Source organism: Danio aesculapii, chromosome 21 (genome assembly GCF_903798145.1).
Source record: "Danio aesculapii chromosome 21, fDanAes4.1, whole genome shotgun sequence".
Classification (NCBI taxonomy): domain Eukaryota; kingdom Metazoa; phylum Chordata; class Actinopteri; order Cypriniformes; family Danionidae; genus Danio; species Danio aesculapii.
This window is the reverse complement of record NC_079455.1, coordinates 6,794,576-6,813,324: the sequence shown is the minus strand read 5'-3', so window position 1 is coordinate 6,813,324 and position 18,749 is coordinate 6,794,576. Positions and strand designations below refer to the sequence as shown.

The 18,749-nt window shown below is 34.3% G+C and overlaps 1 protein-coding gene across 1 annotated transcript in view; it reads left to right on the top strand.

Annotated features, from left to right (window-relative positions):
- Positions 1-9,984: 9,984 nt before the first annotated feature.
- slc34a1b (solute carrier family 34 member 1b) overlaps positions 9,985-18,749 on the top strand; it is a 36,073-nt gene continuing 27,308 nt past the window's right edge. The window contains exons 1-4 of the mRNA XM_056447051.1: positions 9,985-10,105; positions 10,266-10,409; positions 13,437-13,548; positions 13,646-13,841. Coding sequence (XP_056303026.1) covers positions 9,985-10,105; positions 10,266-10,409; positions 13,437-13,548; positions 13,646-13,841 — 573 coding nt within the window. The remainder of the gene's footprint in view (positions 10,106-10,265; positions 10,410-13,436; positions 13,549-13,645; positions 13,842-18,749) is intronic.

The following is an 18,749-nucleotide window of genomic DNA, read 5'->3' as shown; positions in this document are numbered from 1 at the left end:
AAGCTTGGTGATTTGCATATGCATTCTGGGTGAATGCTGATGCACAAATGTTTAAAGTTTCTTAAAATTGATGTTATTATGTTGCACACGTATTAACATAATACTTAATAATTCAAGTACACCAAATGAGCTCTGCAGGGACATCAAACATGAACCATCTATGATCTGGTTTAGCTGTGGTAGAGTTAAACATTGATTGCAGACGTATTTAAACACAACATTAATACATGAGCAAGAGACTGGTTGCAAAATACCTGCTTACACACAAAAAGGAATAAAGGTTTACATTAAAAGCATAAATCTTAAGCAAGTAGTATAAAAGTTGTCTTTAGCAAGCGCATTCCTTTTGTGTCGTAAAGACCTTGGAATCAGGTTACATATTGACCATTTAGTATTTTCTGGGTAGGAGAGGTTGGTGTATTATTTGTTGAATAAGGCAAAATAATTCTGTGTCTGATCGGCCACATCCAAACAATTAACACAAAAAAAATCCAAAAAGTTCAGCATTCTTATGAAATATTCTTTTTTAAAAATTTAAATCATTTTAAACATGGACAAACCCAAGGTTGGGATATTTGTTTTAATTAAATTTATTTGACACTTTTTATCCAAACGGTTGTGTTTATCCATATTTGACCCAACATTGGGTTACAACAACCCAACATGTTTTAAAATTGAATAAATTCTCAAATTTTGAAATCCTAACTTCATTTTACAAATATAATTAATGATGCTGGTGATATAATGATGGAATTAATCACTACAAAATGCTGCTGTTCTAAAAAGTTAACTTTAAGTTTTATTTGAAAAACATCCCACTGTTTGCTTTAACAATGTTTGACCCAACGACAACCCAACATGTTTAACGTGAACCACATTTCAAATCCGAATTTCTATTCTAAGCACCAGTTATTTTTTTGTTTGTTTTTTCCAAAGGCCACCAGCATCTATCTATTGCTAACAACCATTCCAGCGTCCCCTGACTGATAACAGACAGATGCCGAGTGTTCCCATCATGAGCTTTCACCCACTCCAAATTATTTCTGCTTATTTGGCACTGAAAATTACTGTGGGTCCAATCATTAGTGCTATTTCTCCATTGGCACCTCACTGCATGAGTATGGTTGATCCTGAGGGCTGCTTTACCCGGAGCACAGCGCAGGACACCAGAGTTTCAGGAAATAATGTGCTCACACTGACACTTTATGTCCTTAACCAATCAGTTGTGTCAAGCTTTCATTTCACTGGTCGTGGGTGAATATGTTTGCCAGCTGGACATGGCCTGAATTATACAGTAGGAACATTTGGGTAGTAACAGCTTTTTTTGATTGAACTCGCCTTTGTTGCTAGTTGATTATTGCAAATGTCTGAATAGTTTTTTTGTGAAAACAAATATTGAAAAAAATAAAAATAAAAAACTAATAAGGATTATATTGAGAGATTAAGTGAGTAATTATACAGTCAATTTTTATGTGCAAAAAAAGTAATTAAAAAAAAGTATTTTCAGTCCTATTTTTTTTTCTTTTATTTTGAAGTCACTTTAAGGCTTATTTATTTGATCAAAAATACAATAAAACACTTTAATTTTGAACTTTTATTAATGTAATTTAATTAATTTCTGATAAAATTTTAACATTTATTTTAATAAAAATATGCTTTTTTGATACAAAAAAATTTATTTTTAGCATCATTCATCCAGAAATAATTCTAATTTGCAGGTTTTTTAAACATGCAGATTTTTTTATCAATTATTATTGGCTTTCAAAATATATAAATATAATAATAAACTAAAACTAAATATATTTATCACGTAATTCAAGTTTTTAATAAAGAAATTATTTTCAGTTCTTTTTGTGAGCACAATTAAGTGCACAGCATACCATATTATCTGATAATTGTAGGAAATAGTTCCAAAAGGCGAATGACTGTAAAAAGCCACAAAAAAACAAAACAAAAATACGATGTATATTCCGAGCTCAGCGGCTAATCAGCCGGAATCAGCTGAGGTAACGTGACAGCGACCAACGAGACCAAGCTGTCACTCAAGTGGCCCCGCCCTTAATTATGCTTAATATAACTTAATAAAAACGAAACGGGTGAGTCATAAAAAAATTCACCCCCTCACAGTTGTCATGAGGGGTTATATTAGCTATATGCACCAAAACCATCTTTTGTACCAGGCTGTAAACATGTTTTTATCAGTTGTAAATTTTATTGTGCAATTTTATTGCAGTCAGTGAACATCTGGAGTTCCTGGAGCCAGCCCCCAAAGGCGAGTCAATAAATTGCAGTTGAGTTAATTCCGCATTGGCTTTATGATGGCTTCCACTTGATTTTACGCAGTGGATGCCCTTCCAGCCCCAACACTCAGACACTATGGCCAATTTAGCTTATTTAATTCACCTGTAGCCAAGTGGAGGAGTCTGTGGAGGAAACCAGGTTTGATTTAGTGTGGCTAATTCGTATGAATTTGTACAATCTCATTCGTACAATTTAGTACAATTTGTAAATCCCTCAATGACAGTTGGATTTAGGGGTGAGGTTGGGTGCCATGCCTCCTTTTTAAAATCATACATTTTCATAATTTGTATGAATTAGCCACTAAATAGACAAAATGTAAAATATCTACAGTTGAAGTCAGAATTATTAGCCCCCCTTTGAAGTTTTTTTCTTTTTTTTAAATATTTCACAAATGATGTTGAACAGAGCTAGGAAATTTTCACAGTATGTATGATAATATTTTTTCTTCTGGAGAAAGTCTTATTTGTTTTGTTTCGGCTAGAATAAAAGCAGTTTTATTTAAAAAAAAAAACATTTTAATGTCAAACTTATTAGCCTATTTAACCTATTTTTTTTTTCTCGATAGACTACAGAACAAACCATCGTTATACAATAAATTGCCTAATTACCCTAACCTGCCTAGTTAACCTAATTAACCTAGTTAAGCCTTTAAATGTCACTTTAAGCTGTATAGAAGTGTCTTGAAAAATATCTAGTCAAATATTATTTACTGTATTAGTATTAATATTATTAATATTATTTAATATTATTTACATGACAAAGATAAAATAAATCAGTTATTAGAAATGAGTTATTAAAACTATTGTTTAAAAATGTGTTAAAAAAATCTTCTCTCCGTTAGAAATTGGGGAAGAAAATAAACAGGAAGGGGCTAAATAGTTTCAAAGGGGCTAATAATTCTGACTTAACTATATGTTTCCTCATGAGATCAGGCTGGGATCAATAGATTTGTCTTTTACAAGAATCACAGTGATCTCAGATCAATTCATTTGGATATTTCAATTTGAGGTGCAAGCTTGTTTGAAGAACAGTGATCAGATATTATTATCAAAAGATCCAGGATCTGACAAATGATCTTAGATTGTTTAAGCAAGGTACAAAGAACAGACCCCATGGAATGGAGAACAAGTACAAAATGAGTATATGATGATCTATCCTGTTAAATACACAAACGTTGGGCTAACCAGCAAACAGATAACAAGGGGGCAGAGACTATTATATAATATATAATCCCCAGGGAGACAAAACCAATGATAGTGTGGCTCAGACAGCACAGGGACCGAACACAGGAGAAGTAAAAGCAATGTCAACATGAACATGGATGCTTAAAAAAGGGCAATACTTTATAACTATTCACTCTGAATCATTTGTTAAGCATTAGCAAATAGTGAATTCATGTTAAGCATTGACTCTACATTAACAGATGTTAGTAAGCAGTTTATAACTGCAGATGCTGTATTCTTGACTTATAAGCACATGTATTATGTGCTTAAATATTGTATTTTCATACTTGGCTAATTATTCTTTTCTTTTATTGTTATTTTTTATTACTAAATTAAGTATTGCATCATTCACAAACCAGTTATTTGAGAGAGGTTGCTGGTTTTTAAAGATTATTTAGAATGCATAAGTAAGTGATTAATAAACTATTGAAATCAACATTTATAATTCTTATTATTCAGGTATAAACTAATAGTTAAATGCTTTATTAACTCAACTTAATCCAGTTTTGTGACCTAATCTAGAGTGAGGACTATGCTTTATAAATCCCTTATAAAAAAGAATTAAAGGCTCTGTTGTATTCTAAACAAGAAAATAAATGACTTTATTCATTTCTTCTCATTTGAAGGTATTCAAATGAAACTGTCTAAAAATGAAAAATAAATCTTTGCAATCTTATGTAAAATAAAATGACCGTGCAGTTTAAACATCGCTAGAGAACATTGAAATGTTGTATCATAATATATTGTTAAATTATTATATTGTTGTTTTATTTAATCTGATGTTACATTTTGACACTCCTGTTATTCAGCAAGGTTTTTAACTTTACAGTAAATTTACTTTGTAGATGACATTGCGAAAAATGTATTGTTCACTTGACACAGAGCCTTTAATTGTCATTTATTAGGGATTTATAAAGCATAAAGTCCTCACTTTAGATTAGGCCACAAAACTGGATGAAGTTGAGTTAATAAAGCATTTAATAACATGCAAATTAACTATTAGTATATGCCTGAATAATAAGATTTGTAAATCGTCACCTAGGAATTATAAGGTTCTATCTGCGTTCTGAATGATTTTGAGATATTGAGCTTCAAAGTTTTTGCATTCCATAGCAAACAGTATGTGTAACATTATTTATTTATTTTTTTAATAAAAAGTCTTAAAATATAAACAACTTCTAAAAAAAAACATCCCATAATGTTAATAAGTTGTCATTTAATAAGAATATGTAAATAACTAAATTTTTACAAAAATTTCAGAGAGAACCTTATGATTCTAAGGTGACAAAATGTTGATTTGAATAGTACTACTGAATAGAATAATACTAACTCATTCTGAATAATCTGAAAAACTTCCAAATACTCTTAAATACAAATGGTTTGTAAATAATGCAATGCTTAATTTAGACATGAGTTAGTATAAACTGCTTACTAACGTCTATTAATGTGGAGTAAATGCTTAACAAATAATGAATTAACTATTTGCTAATGCTTAATAAATGATTCACAGTGTGTAGATATTATAAAGTGTTACCAAAGAAAGTTTTAAGTATTCCCTTTTCCTGTATTTTGTGGTCACACACTTTGACTTGGCTAACCCTCTTAAAAAAACTAAATAATTAATAATTTAAATGAAAAAACTTTGACCCCTAATGTATAATTTATATAAACCCTTCGCAATGACGACTGGTTTGGAATAATAGAGCTCTTCTGAGATCATTTAACCGCAGGAGTCTCTCATTCCTGAATACTCACAGAATACAGAAAAGAATTTATCACCAGTTCAGGAGAAGGTGAAAGCATGTTGTTCATTCACGCATCTTACAGTACGCAGTGAATTAACTCATAACTCTGCACGCCTCCTTCTATAAATCTAAATAGCAATAATATCTCTCATTATGCACATTCTGTGAACAATATGACTGAAAGGCTAAGCAGATCTGTTTACAAACCATTCTTCAATGTTTTGAAGAAATCTCACCACCTGGTGTCCCACTGTCCACTCTCTGGACATTAAGAGACAATGTTGAGATAATATTTGAAATATGTTTCAGCACTGAGCCTATAACACTTTAAATGTACAGGATTTCAATATACAAACATGCAAAATGTTACAAAATATATACACTACCGGTCAAAAGTTTGGGGTCAGCAGGATTTTAAAATGTTTTAAAATAAGCTTCTCCTGCTCACCAAAGCTGCATTTATTTAATCAAAAATGCAACTGAAATGTTATTGCACAATAAAATGACTGTACAAAAGTAGCTTATAATTTAGTTTAAATTCATCAATTCCAGTGATTTTAAAGATGAATTTTCAGCTTCATTATTCTAGTCTTCAGTCACACAATCCTTCAGAAATCACTCTAATAGTAATTATTATTATTATTATTAGAGATAATAATAAAAGCAATAATGAATGGAGTAATAATTTCATTTGAAACTACATACAATAAGTAATAAATAAATATTTTATTTATAATTTAATAATTATTTTTTTACATTTAATAAATGCCACTTATAATTTTATTTAAACTATTAAATAAAATGAATAATAATAATAATAATAATAAAAAACTGACCCCAAAATTTTGACCGGTAGTGTATATTTGTTAAAATATTTTTTTTTAAATATGTATTTGCATTTACATGTACAAAATATTTTTATACAGTAATGTATTGTTTTTATTGTTCTTTTTTTTTTTTTTTTTTTTTTAGAAATAAAACACTTTTGGTCTTGTGATTGGGTCATCGTTCCAGTTATTTCACTCCTGAACTGTGCAAAAAAGTAAGATTTGAAGAAAATCTTTATGTCTATAAACCATCTTAAGCAAAGAACACACTTTGAATGACAAACTAACAATAATATTTAAAAAATAAGAAAATTCTCCTTCACTGCCATCATAGCAAACAACAATGTCAGCTATATTAGTTCATAGTTTCTTCAAAAGAAATAACTTTGATACTTGGATGTCTGTCCACTTTCTGAAATACATTTTGAAATACATTTAACTATATATATATAATATATTTGGTATTTCAAGATGCATATATACACTACTGGTCAAAAGTTTGGAGTCAGTAGGATTTTTAAATGTTTTAAAATAAGCTTCTCCTGCCCACCAAGGCTGCATTTATTTGATCAAAAATACAGTACAAATTGTAAAACTGAAACGTTATTGCACTATAAAATACTGTAACTGTTCAAAAGTAGTTTATAATTTAATTTAATAATTTATTCCAGTCATTTTAATAGTGAATTTTAAGCTTCATTACTTCAGTAATGTAATGTCCGTAATGTCACAGAGTCACACGACCCTTCAGAAATCACTCTAATATTAATTATTATTGTTATTATTATTATTGATAGTAATAGTAATAAAAGCAATAATAACTGGAGTAATCATTTCATTTGAAACTACATACAACATGTAATAAATAAATATTTAATAAAGAAATATAACAATTTAACTTTTTTTTTTTTTACATTTAATGCCGCCTTGATAAAAAAAATAATTGTATCAAAATTATTAAATAAAATAAATAATAAAAATTGACCCCAAACTTTTGACTGCTAGTGTATATATAGCCCCCCTTTTATATATATATATATATATATATATATATATATATATATATATATATATATATATATATATCTTGTGGGCTGCACGATGGCTCAGTGATTAGCACAGCAAGATGGTCACTGATTCAAGCCCTGCTGCATGAGTTGGCATTTCAGAGTGAGTTTGTTCTCCCTGTGCTTCGGTTTCCCCTACAGTCCAAAGATATGCAGTATAAGTGAATTGAATAAACTAAATTGCCCGAAGTGTATGTGAGTGAATGCGAGCATGTATAGATGTTTCCCAGTACTGGGTTGCAGCTATAAAGGCATCCGCTGTGTAAAACATATGCTGGAAAAGTTGGCGGTTCATTCTGCTGTGGCGACCCCTAATAAATGAAGGAACTAAAGGAAAATGAATGAATGCATTACCTTGTAGGATCACAGTGCATGCTGTCACATGTTAAACAGTCGGAATGATATCATTTGAAGATTTTAGTAAATAAATGACCTTTATTTCCAGATGCTTTTGTATTTACATTATAACTAGGCATTGTATAATGAGCGACTTTGTCCCTTACTGAGACGGCAGGGATAACGACGGCTGATAGATGCAAACACAAACTGTGCATCATTATATCAGGAGCGAGGAGGTATGTATTGATCATGCTGCTGTCTTGGAAACTTGTGTTTTGTTTAATAGCTTCATAATCAAGACTGTGATTGTCAATATAATCATTAATAACAAAAAGCCTAAAAGAGAGAGAGAGAATAGCATTTCAGAGCAGAATGAGTTATTTAAATGTTTAAATTGAAGGCAGTTGCCAAGGAACATTTCTAGATTTGTTATTCAGTTTGGATTACATTTGGATTAAATCACAGAATCAAAAAAAGTGAATAATAGTAAAATAATAATAAAATAAATGCATGTCTTAGCCTTTTATAATAACTTTTCCCATGTAAATGACATGTTGGATTTCTATATAAAATAATATGTATAAAACATAATATAATTTAAAATTATATGTAAAAATGTGTATTATTTTTACATTCTCCTTTCATCTAATACATTTTTGGTACTTTCTTTCAAAACAAATAGGTTCGAATTGCACTGGTACTCAATTATCAATAAAAGTTTTATTATAAACATCAAATAACTGTTTTCTAATACTGGGTTGCTGCCGGAAGGGGCAGTAGTTGGCAGTTCATTCCGCTGTGGCGAACTCTGAAATAGAGACTAAGCTGAAGGAAAACAAATAAATGAACTATAAAGTACAATGTGCAGATTAATCTGTAACAGAATTCTCTGGTAAAAGTGTACAGTAAATGTCACTTTGATGAATGAAATGTATCCTGAATAAAATATTTAATTTCTAGACTTTTTCAACACCTTTTGAAAGTCATAAAATTGAATTACAATGTATTGCACAATTTACAGTTGCCAAAAAATATGAAACTATTAAAGCTGTTATTAACATTTAAAACAATACACACACACACAAAACCATGAATCATTATATGACTTACTGGCAAGAGCTTTATAGGTAGTAAAGAAATAATCCACCCCAAAAAATAAAAAATTCTTACTCTTTATTCACCCTCAAATGACTGCAGACCTTTATGATTTTGTTTATTCTGCATTCTTCAAAATATCTTCTTTTGTGAAAGAATCTCAGAGTTTTTTTTTTCAACAAGTGGACGGTGAATAAATGATGACAGGAGTTTAATTTGTAACTGTATAACTTAGTTTTTAAGAAGTCATATTGTCGAGTGAATAAATCTATATTTAAATACATAAATAACAGCATATTCAATAGTGATACAATTCTTTAGAACTGTAATAAACATTTAATAAATGAGACATTGAAAACTCATTTCTTTGCAATGAAGTTAAACTGCAGTAAGTATCAGTGGCTGTATTAATTATGAGAATTGAATCAAATGTGTTTCTGTCTTTTCAAGTCCTGGATAAGTGGATCTTGCAGAGAAGGGAGAAATTAAACTTAAAATACATTGTTAATACTGAAGTCAAATTATGATGACTCTTAATAAATTTTGTTAATTCAAAAAGAAATGATTTTTGGGAAATATATAAAGTTTACAGACAACGGCTGTATAGAGGTATGGGAAAAAATGAAGAGACCATTTTAAAAAGTTCAGTTTGTGGATTTATTAGGTATGGATTTGAGTAAAAAATGTTTAATTCAACACTGTTAACGATTCCCTTAGAATCTACAATAACTTGCAGCAGTTCACCAGTAACTTACTGTAACTCATTAATCACAGTTTAAATAATGTATTTATATACATTTACAGAGCCATTTATCTTACTGTATATGTGTTTACAGTATTCTATATCTTTACTGTAAAATATACAGTAATTTTCACAATGCAACGTTAAAATACAGTAACATACTGCATAACTGTCCTACAGTAAAATACTGTCCATATTACAATTAAATACAGTGTATTGTTAACAGTGAATTAATGCTTTATAACATTTCTTTTAAATTTCATATACAAAATATTGTCATTCAGAGCATTTCTCAATCCAGTTAATGATATTTTTTTTAAATGGTCTCTTCCTTTTCTTCTCTTCAGGGTTATTCCAGCAATTATCGTTTCCTTATGTGCTTTAAATTGAAAATGCTGATACTGTGTTGTGTTGTCTTAAAATCAATATAAATTTATGCCTGAAAACAAATAAAAAAACAACCTTTTTATTTCAAATAGGAAAGAAATCTATTGTATAATGAATAAAGCAAAAGGGTTTTCTCAAACAAAAAACTATACATTGTAAATACACAAAAACTTAAATCAGTAATTCTAATAAAAATGTTTTATTTAATATAATTCGTATCCAAATGATCTAAAAATACTTTTTATTCAGAAGCATATGATGGAGGCTATGGGAAAACATATATTCATCAATATTTGCAAGATACCTCTTCTTGTTCTCTTTCTGTACATGTTCATCTGTTCTCTGGATATCCTGAGCTCAGCCTTTCAGTTAGCTGGAGGTAAACTTTAACACCCCTTTTTTGTCCCTGTTTCCAATGTTCATTGATACAGTAACTTTTTAAAATATCTGTTTCCAAGGCCATCGTGAAAACATGGTTACATTGTAACATCATATCCTCAGAGTGGAAATAAAACTTCAGATGTTTTGTCTTTGGACAGGTAAGGTCGCTGGGGATATTTTCAAGGATAATGCGGTTCTTTCTAACCCTGTGGCGGGACTGGTGGTGGGAATACTGGTTACTGTCCTCGTGCAAAGTTCCAGCACTTCCACCTCCATTGTTGTCAGTCTGGTTTCCTCTGGATGTAAGTCAGATTTTTACAAACACAGCATTACTCTGTTAGACCACTGCAGAATACTGTACATTTACTAGTCACTTTTATCTAGTATTTCTGTTCAACACTAATATATAATCAGCCAATGACATGATAGCAATTCAGTGTGAGGTTAAACCAAGCAGAATATTGTGGAAGAAAGATAATTTAAAGTCACAATATGTCAAATTTCTGTCATTAAAATATCCCAAAACTACTAGAATAGTGTTTTATATTTGCTGACTTGAGTACGTCCATCATCCCAAATGTTTCGAAGATTGTTAAAATATAGAGAAATTAGCAATTTTGGTAAGACTTTACAATAACAGTACATGAATAATGATGTAAATAATATGTAATTACATAAGAATAATAATAGTAATAATAATATGTAAACTAAACCTAACTTTAATATGAACTAACGATGAGTTAATGCATGCAATAATCACAAACTAACTTTAACTACAACGTGTCACATCAGTTCATGTGTGAATAATGACTCCCTTAGTTGCTTGTTAGTACATAATTGTTTGTTAATGAATAAATTAATTGCCACATTAGTTTATGGTTCTTTTAACCATCATGAACTCATGATGTTAATGTATAATTATATCCAGCCTGATCCCATGAGAAAACGTATTTTACGTTTTGTCAGTTTAGTAGCTAATTCGTACGTTTTCGACAAATTTTTCGACTAGCTTTTAAAAAGTAGGCATGGCACCCAGCCCCGTCCCTAAACCCAACCAGTATTGGGTGATGAGCAAATCGTACAAATTTGTACGAATTAGATCATACGAATTCATATGAATTAGCCACTGAATCAAAATGTTACGAATTGCCGTGAGATTGTGTTGTTATATCATGACTTTACTTGGAGGGGCACATCATCATTAACCTATTCTTAACTACTTATGAACTCCTTATGCACGTTTCTCTAGTGCGTTTACACTGAATAACAACAGAAAAGTGAACAATCTGTTTAAACACAGGAGGTCATGAGTAGTTAAGGATGAGTTGATGATGACGTGCCCCTCCAAAGTAAAGTCATAACATAATTATAAATTAATAGCTCATGAGTTGGTGTTGGTCACATTTAGCTTAAATGTGTATTAATACATTAATTAACAACATGTTCTAACAAGTAATTAAGGTATCCATTATTTACTCATGAACTCATGTGACTCATGTTGTAGTTAAAGTTAGTTCATGATTAGCACATGCATTAACTCATCCTTAATTCATAATAAAGTAATGTTTAGTTAACATATTAATATATAATTATTCATGTACTATTATTGTAAAGTGTTACCGCAATTTTAAATAGTGACACTGATGACACACATGCCAAGGATGTCACACCCTCGATTTCCAGTTTGGTTTTTATAGAAAACAGGGAAACAAAAATAACATTCATCTCTCATCAGCAATAGCTTCAGTGCTCTTGTTTTACTTTGACTTTCAGCTTTACTCTGCATAATACTACTACTATTACTACTCTGATAATAAGTTTTGAATACTTCATCCATGAATATAATTTCTGCAGAAGGCACTCAGGGTGTACTGAAGACCACAACTCCCACGACTCTAAACTCACAGTCACTGCATCATACTTTGTTTGTTGTAAATATGCACCCTCTAGTGGAAAAAATACATTCTGTGTCTTTGTTTTGTTACAAGACAACTGCACTGATCATTTTAGAAATTGTTTAACTGCTGTATATCGTCACTGGTGGGAGGCATGCGTTGGCCAAAGGCTGCAGGCCTTAGTGCCCCCACCAGTGACAATATACAGCCACATCGCAATGCTACGAGTGTTATATTGCCTTTATACAACAGTTTGACGGCATAATCCTGGGTATAAAAAAGAAAGTCAAACAGGGAGAGTCTCAAAAACCCTTTTGTACAAGGAACTACGTTCTTCTGCCATTCATTCACGTCTGCAGTTGATGGTCAGAAGAGCAGAAACCGTTGCTACTTCACCAACATCACTTTAGAGCTAGCATATATTTGATTCTCTAGCGTAATGTCTAAAGTGATGACAAAACAGGTGATTTTTGATAACATTTTAAGATTATAAGGCTGACCGGCATGAAATGCCATCAATCTCCAGAGATTTCGAAGTATTTCTCTGTTGCAATCGGCATTTCACAACAATTAACCCAAAAAAAGCAAAGCAAATTAACCCCAGAGCAAAGCAAACACTACCAGTTTCTGTGGTATAAATACAACAATACAAAATACATTGGAGAAATATCGACTTAGAATGTCACTTACCTGATTCATAATGATTTGTTCAGCTGTAGACTTCGGCCTCTGTCACTATCTTGTGGCGGAACGTCAACCGTCACTTTCTTTGGTCTTATCAGATGCACTGAATCTGATGCTCCGAACTTATAAATATTTTTTAAATAGGCACTATCCTTATAAATAAATGGCATAGCCTCAAAAGTACATTATGTTTTCCAACAGCAGCAATATTTGTCAAACTCCAGAATGTCCTCTGCTTGTCACAGTATGTGGGTGCAGTAATACACAAGGATGAAGGGTTTAGAGACTGGACGAGTGCTGTTATTTGCAGAATATTGCACAGCTATCAGCCATTCTGATTCAAGGACCAGACAGAACTGTTGTATAAAAACAAATATAAAACAGCAGACACAAAGAATTTGGAGTACTTAACATCCAGCTAAAAAGGAACATTCTCCGATCCTCTAGAAAAAATCTCTCAGAATAACAAACATTGTTGCTTACCATTAATGCTAAAGTTCTTTTAAAAAAAATGATGTCATAACATTTATGGTGCATGTAAACACATGTGGCGTCATCTAATTCCAGTTATCGATTGCAGTAACACTGACATTACAAGTTTTAATAACACGGTCTCGTTGCTATGCTGTTTGTTTTATATATTGCAGTGACTATTTTTCTCTTTAAGATGCCCCCCAGGGCTTTTCATAACTGCCCAAATGAAGCATGACTCACATCTATCGATCGGGCTTCTGTGTTTCTTTCATGCAGTGCTGGATGTGGGATCCGCCATCCCCATCATCATGGGCTCAAACATTGGCACATCTGTCACCAACACCATCGTGGCTCTGATGCAGGCAGGGGAGAGAGAGGAGTTCAAACGGTACAGAGAGCACACTGTACCTCACGCTGTCAGCATTCAACCATCAATAAAAAAGTTTGGAGCTTTTTAATGATACTTACTGTGTGGGTCTTTTCAGAGCTTTTGCTGGTGCCACAGTGCACGACTGCTTTAACTGGCTGTCAGTGCTGGTGCTGCTGCCGCTGGAAGCCATCACTGGCATGATGAGGTTAATGTCGGAGGCAATTGTTGAAAGTTTCAACATCGTGACTGGAGAGGAGGGTCCAGAGCTGCTGAAAGTCATCACAGAACCTCTCACCAAACGTATAATACAGGTAAAATGTTATTATTCTTGTGTGAGAAAATTAAATTAGTCTTTTACATAGTTATCAATATTTAAAAAATAGGAGGCAATGTTCTTCTGAAAAACTATCGCAAATGGACCTGTCAGATGACCTGTCAGGCTAACATTGAAACTCCACACAGAAATGCCAACGTACCCAGCCGAGGCTCGAACCAGCGACCTTCTAGCTGTGAGACGATCATGCTGCTCACTGCACCACCATGACACTCACTTTAAACCAATAAAATGTAATTCAGTCTAAATCAAAAATGTTTATTCTGATCAAGGGAAAAAAAACAGTGGCTCAAAAGTAAAATGTCATTTTTTGTAGACTATAATTAATTAATTAATTAAATTACTTTTGGCTCAAAATCAAAATCCAAGTAAAGTTGTACTTTGGACTAAACTATAATAAATACAAATAATGTTAGGCTATCCTATAGTTATTTTTATTTGGTTCAGTGTATGTGGTCACATGACACGAAAACTGTTGGTTTAAAGGGCACCTATGTTGAAAATCAACTTTTGTTAGCTGTTTGGACAGAACTGTGTGTAGGTACAGTATAGTTGGTCCACGGTCATATTGGAGTGATATAAAGACAATAAGACAATTTTTTTTAAATGTCCTGATGTTAAAATAGGATTCAAATCCCTCTCATTTTGAGGTTCATCACAATGTGAAGTAGGTGTGCGGTTTCCCTGCCCACCGAATTGATTGACAGACACATATTAACATGTCTCAATAGTAATACATATAATCATATCCCAACATAGGCTCATTCTGAAAACATAGCTCTAGATACATTTTTGGAGATTGTGAATTATGTAGCTAGAGGTACATATGGCTGCATTTCATCTTTAAAACAAAAGCTACGCCACGGTATGATGCTATTCCTTTTCACACTTACCAGCTGACAGCTTACCTGCATGTGGATAACTTTTCCACTGTTACCAGTTTGTCCAGTAGCTCGCCATGTACGTTGGCAGACTTAAGATGCAAAGAGAAGTTGATCCTAGCACAGAACAGTTCCAGAAAGTAAGACAAAAACAGAAGCCAAAAAATTAAATAAACAAGTAAATAACAGGGTGAGAATATGGTAAAATCTGAGAACGTGGTAAAAATCAGGCAAGGGCTTTTTTCTAGATTGCTTTTTAAAATTGTTTGTTGGGTTTAGGGAAGTGGATGGGTGCTGGTCAATTGGTGCTTTTGAAAACACTGTTGGTTTGGTGTAGGAAAGGAGGAGGGTGGGTCAGTCAATCGGTCAGTCAGTCAGTCATTTATCAGTCATGCCATAGCCATGTCACCCTGCAGCCCAAGACCAGTTACTCACTGAAGCTGAGCAGGGCTGAGCCTGGTCAATATCTGGATGGGAGACCACTTGGAAAAAACTAGGTTGCTGTTGGAAGTGGTGTTAGTGAGGCCAGTAGGGGGGCGCTCAACCTGTGGTCTGTGTGAGTCCTAATGCCCAGTAAAAGTTAAGGGGACACTATACTGTCAGTGGGCGCTATCTTTCGGATGAGACGTTAAAGGTCCTGACTCTCTGTGGTCACTAAAAATCCCATGGCACTTCTCCTGGCCAATGTCCCTCTATCGGCCCTTACTATCTCGGCCTCTCAATCATCCCCGTCCACCGAATTGGCACTGTCTCTCTACTCCACCAATAGCTGGTGTGTAGTGAGCGCACTGGCGCCGTTGTCCTGTGGCAGCCGTCGCATCATCTAAGTGGATGCTGCACACTGGTAGGGATGTGGAGAGACCCCCCCCCTCATGATTGTAAAGCGCTTTGGGTGTATGGCCATACATGATAAATGCGCTATATATACATTAAAAAAATACACATTTACGCAAGAAGCGCAGGTGCGGCGTGGATGGCACTCGCGAGATAAATTTGACATACCAAAAAGCATACACAGCGGCCTCTAGTTGACTCACGAAAAAACAAAAACTACAAAAAAATGTAGCTCCTGGAAAATATTTGGTGCTCTCCAGAAATGTATATAGCTGTACATTTTCCAAATGAGTCTGGGTTGTCATATACACAAGACAGGACGTGATCAAAGCAACTGGGATTAAAAGATCTGTTCAGCTAGTTGTGATCATCATTTATCATCAAACGTGATTAAGAATGAGTTTAACAAGTTTAAAACCATTTTAAAACGGTGCATGTATGTATTAAAAACAGTAAACTTGCTATGTTATTTAACACCACAGCCGCAGTGCCAGTAGAATTCTGAAAGAAGATGCTTCAATCCTGGTTTATAACGACCTCATCATTGCAGAAAGGCTTGAACAACTCAACAAACAAACATATCAAATAACTGTTGATAAAGTTCTTACTGTAGTAAGGGAGACCTGCTTCATTCTTGTCTGTCACTGAGCTGTTTATCTACGTGAAAGCTACAGCTCTGACACGCACATGTGCAGGAAGAACCAGCTCATTTGCATTAAAGGCACAGGCAACAAAAACACCTACAATGTCTTAACAGCTCAAATTTCCCAGATTTAAAAAGGTATAATAAATAATCTGATGGATGTTTCTTTCTTTTCAGCTCAGTCCCTTTATTAATCTGGGGTTGCCACAGCGGAATGAACCGCCAACTTATCCAGCACATGTTCTACGCAGCGGATGCCTTTCCAGCTGCAACCCTTCACTGGGAAACATCTGATGGATGTTTTGAGCTAAAACTTTACATACACGTTCTGGAGACACAAAAGATGTTTGTTAAATCATGAAAAAGGGGTAAAATAGGTGCCCTTTAATGTAAAAATACTACTTTGAGAAAACTTATGCTTTTAAGTTTAAAGGGCACATAGTTTACCCCTTTTTATGATTTAATATTAATATTATGGTTCAGTTCAGATTGTTTTATTATAATATGTTAAAAGTGTTATTTTGGGGGCGTGTACACAGCTCGCCGTTTTAGGTGTGTATTGCTTGACATGAAAATTAGTTTCGGCTTCCCGCCCGACGTAAGAAGGGGGCGGAGCCAAGAGCTCACCCTCTCAGTGTTTGTCAGACAGGCAGACTGAGAGAAGGAGCAGGAGTGAGAGGATCAGCATTCAGCCATACATGTACGACTCGGACACAGACAAAGCAGAGAGTAAATCATTTGTGTCTTTGTATATTTTTACAGCCAACTGTGTGCTAGTTTCAAGTGCCGAGCTAGTACACCGAGACTAATAACCACGCACACTGAATTAACTTTGACTGAGGCACCGGATGCGCCACTCGAAGCCGTGACACGGCACACCAGACACTCCCTGTGGTGCGGCAGAAAGTGTCCCGAATCATCGCGCCACGCATTTTAGAATTCTAAAGATTGGTTTCTATCAGGGTACACACAACAGTGCTTCTAGTCGGTGGCTGGGCGCCGCGGAAGCACCGTTGTGTGTACCCTGATAGAAACCTATGTTTAGAATCCTTAAATGCATGGCGCTGCATCAGCGTCGCGCCACGCAGAGTGGCGCTTCTGGTGTGTGACCTGCAGGCAAGTTTGTTATTTTATTTCCAATGGAGAGATGCGCACATGAGGCAATGCGCTTGCACTTTTCCAGCTGCACCTAGTTAAGATCACAGGGAGCTTCTGTGATTGCGAGAAATGCAAACGGCTGAAGTATAAGGTAGACGCAATGAAAAGTACACATGTTTGCAAACCTACCTAAAGATACAACCAATAATTCCGATTAGAGCGATAATGTGGAGAATATTGATCTTGTGTTGAGCCCAATGAGCCTTGCATCTAAAATAGAGCAAGGGTGTTCCTTTAGTGATATTGCTTTGACTCACGCTGAAAATGGTGGACGTGAATCAACAAACTGATTATATGGTAATGCGTGCCTGTCAATCAATTCGGTGGGCGGGGGGACCGCACTCCTACGTCAAGCAAGAAGGTTGCTGATTCAATCCCTGGCTGGGTCAATTGGCATTTCTGTGTGGAGTTTGCATGTTCTCCCTGTGTTCGCGCGGGTTTCCTCGTGGTGCTCCGGTTTCCCCCACAGTCCAATGACATGCAATATAGGTGAATTGGATAAGCTAAATTAACCGTAGAGTATGTGTGTGAACGCAAAAGTGTATGGTTGTTTCCCAGTGTTTGTTTGTGGCTGAAAAGGCATTCGGTGTGTAAAACATATGCTAGACAAATTGGCAGTTCATTCCGCTGTGGTGACCACCGATTAATAAAGGGACTAAGCCTAAAAGAAAATGAATGAAAGAATAAATGAATGGAAGAATAAATGAATGAATGAATGAATAGGGGTCTTGTTTTTTTCTATCAAATTTGATAAAATTCAAATTTAATTAAAAATGTTATAATCAGAAAGCATAATTTTCCACTTAACCCAATACAAAAATGTACTTTAAATGAAAGACAGCAGTCTGACTACTTTCATGAGTAGTTATTTTTTCAGCATGGACATAAATTTGACACATTCAAAACTAAACATTGTGCATCAGTGGGGTGTGCTGGACCAACAAGCTCAATCCATTTTTCCGCAACTCTGCTAGTACACTTGTTGATAATGTTCTGGTTTCAGGGTCTTTGAGAGTTTGTGCCCATAATTTTTTTGGTTAATCTCATTGATTCATCCATTTTGCATATACAGTCCAGATTTGTACAGGAAATTGCTATAGTGATGAGAAGGAAGGGTGTAGATGCAAGCTGAGGTGTATGCAATGCTTTTAATGCACTACCCCAACCCTACCCCACAAAGTGACGTCACTAGCTCCATTAGCCGCATTTCCACTATCGGGCCAGTGCGAGCCAGGGCTTTAATCGGGCCAGGCCGGGCCAATAGCCCGGGAGGTTGAGAAATGAGGCCAAAATCATGTCGCGTTTCCACTGTCGGGCTAGTTGCTTGCAGCCCGTCACGCAAACACCACCCCCAGAACGTCCCCCGAAT